This window comes from Aptenodytes forsteri, unplaced genomic scaffold, assembly GCF_000699145.1.
Source record: "Aptenodytes forsteri isolate BGI_AS27 unplaced genomic scaffold, ASM69914v1 Scaffold147, whole genome shotgun sequence".
Lineage (NCBI taxonomy): Eukaryota > Metazoa > Chordata > Aves > Sphenisciformes > Spheniscidae > Aptenodytes > Aptenodytes forsteri.
The window spans coordinates 1,758,828-1,760,976 of NW_008795320.1; the positions used below are offsets into that span (position 1 = coordinate 1,758,828).

Sequence of the window (2,149 nt, forward strand, 5' to 3'; positions counted from 1 at the left end):
ACCCCAGTGAGGCTGGTCTCGCAGGTCGGGGGGCCGGGGGGCCGTGCCTGGTGCCCTGTGGGGCTCTGGGGGCCCTGGCAGGCAGCTGGCACCACCGCGCTGTAAACAGGAAAGCAGGCGGATGAAAATAGCTCGCAGGCAGGAAGCCGCGTTATCCTGGCTCCGAGCTCCCAGCAGCCACCCGCCACCTTCTGCCCATGGCTCCAGCGGGCGCCGCCCCCCCGGGGGTCGCGGTCCCCTCTCGGCCGGGACAGAGACCCCCACCCACACGTCTGGTCTGTTCCCGGGGAGGGGATGCTCCTGCGCTGTCCCCAGGGCGGCGGGTGGGTTGGAGCTGCGTGGGCACCACCGGGGCTGGCGGGAGCCAGGGGCATCCCGGCACTCACCGTCGCGCAGCACCACGTCCCGCAGGTTCTCCAGGGCATCGGCGAAGCGGGCCACATCCGTCAGCAGCTGGGAGATGTCCTCCGTGTCGATGAAGGGGCCCTCCCCACCGTCCATGGGGCTGTAGGACAGGGGGGTCTTGTGGCCCTTGGGCACGGCCCTGGGGCCCGCCGTGGTGAGGGGGAAGCCGGCGGCGCTGGCATGGCGGCTGAGGCTGGTGGGGCGCTTGAGGGTGCCCACGGTGCTGGGGCTGGTGCTGAGCTTGGAGCTGGTGGGGGGCAGCTCCCCCAGGCCGGAGCTGGGCGCCTCCAGGCAATCCTTGCGGGAGAGGTCCTGGGGAGCAGGGATGAGCGTGAGGCCCTGGCAGGCACGGCTGGTGCCACGGGGCATGGACGGGACCCCAGCTTGGGCAGGGAGAGGGCAGCACCCCGGGACCCCCCATGCCACCAGCCTGGAGGGACGGGTTGTTGTCTGAGGGGCTGCCGCCAGACCCTGCAGCTGTGCGGTGCCTCAGTTTCCCCAGTTAGGTACCCTGGCAGAGCCTGAGGGCAATCCTGCCCAGCTGCGGTGCGGGGATGAGGCATAGCCCTTCCCGGCATTTCCAGACCTTCGGGGATCTCAGGATGGGGGCTGGCGGGGACAGTCTCAGGACCCCGCAGGGCAAAGCCAGCAACTCCACCAGCAAGAAAACAACGGCGGAGCAGCAGCTGGCAGAGTTTGGGCACTCGCCTGGCCGGGGCCGCCGTCCCCACCATCCCTGCAGTGTCGCAGGCAGCCCCCGGCAGCTGGCATTGCCCAAGGCTCCCGGGCTCCCGGTGGATTAACCACCCCCAGCACGGGGGTTTCGCAAGTAGTGTCTGCTCCGAAACCACAGGCCAGGAGCCAGCTCAGCCCCCCCGTCTGCCCGCTCGCCCTGTGGCTCCCGCTGGCCCCCGCCAGCCCCTGTGGGTCCGGGTTTGTCCTGGGGGGCACACAATGACCATGTGGGTGACATTGTCTTGTCCCCACCAGCACCCACTGTGCTGGAGCTCCCCATACCCGGGGGTCCTGGGGACCCTGGCGCAGCCAAATGGCAGCAGGCTCCGGCCCCACACACCCCTTCCTCTTTTTCAGCCTGTCCCATCCCCAGGTCGGGCACAGCCCCCATCCTGCCAGGGGTGGGGGCAGGGACAAGGACACCTCCCAGGCCACTATCTGGAGACTTCGCAGATATTTTACGGGTGGAGGGACCCCCAATTTCTAGGGGCAAAATTGCCCTGAGGGAGGGGCTGGTACCGGCACCTTCCGGAGCCATGCACCGCGCGGGGGCCACGCGCCCAGCGAGGGTCCTCACGGCACGGGGAGGGGGCCTGCAGCCACCCCCGCCCCTCCAGCAGCTCCCGTCAGTAACCCTCAGGCACCCAGGTGTGACACGAGTGCGCTGGGTCTCAGCATCCCTGGCTGGGCGCTGCCGACTCGTCACCGCTGGCCGCTCCAGGGCCGGCAGCTGCTTTGGGTGCCGAGGGGGCAGACCCCCCCCGCCTTCCCCTCGGGAGCGACCCGGCCGGGACCACGAGGCTGCCGTGGGCAAGAGCAAACTGGGGCAGCTCAGCCCCACACTTCCCCCCGGGGCCGGCCAGACCACCACAGGGCTGCAAGAGGGCTGCCCAAAGGCCCCCACCCCAAAATGGCTGGGACCAGCCCAGCTCTTGAAAACCTGTCCCCCTCCCCCCGGGGGTGCAGCGGCCCCGGAGACCCCGGTCCATCCCTGCCCGCGCCCCCGGGG

General features: G+C 70.4%; 1 protein-coding gene across 1 annotated transcript in view; it reads right to left on the reverse strand.

Annotated features, from left to right (window-relative positions):
* The window catches only part of ARHGAP45 (Rho GTPase activating protein 45), an 18,657-nt gene that overhangs the window by 15,580 nt on the left and 928 nt on the right, over positions 1–2,149 (reverse strand). Inside the window, exon 2 of the mRNA XM_009279893.1 lies at positions 387–717. Coding sequence (XP_009278168.1) covers positions 387–717 — 331 coding nt within the window. The remainder of the gene's footprint in view (positions 1–386; positions 718–2,149) is intronic.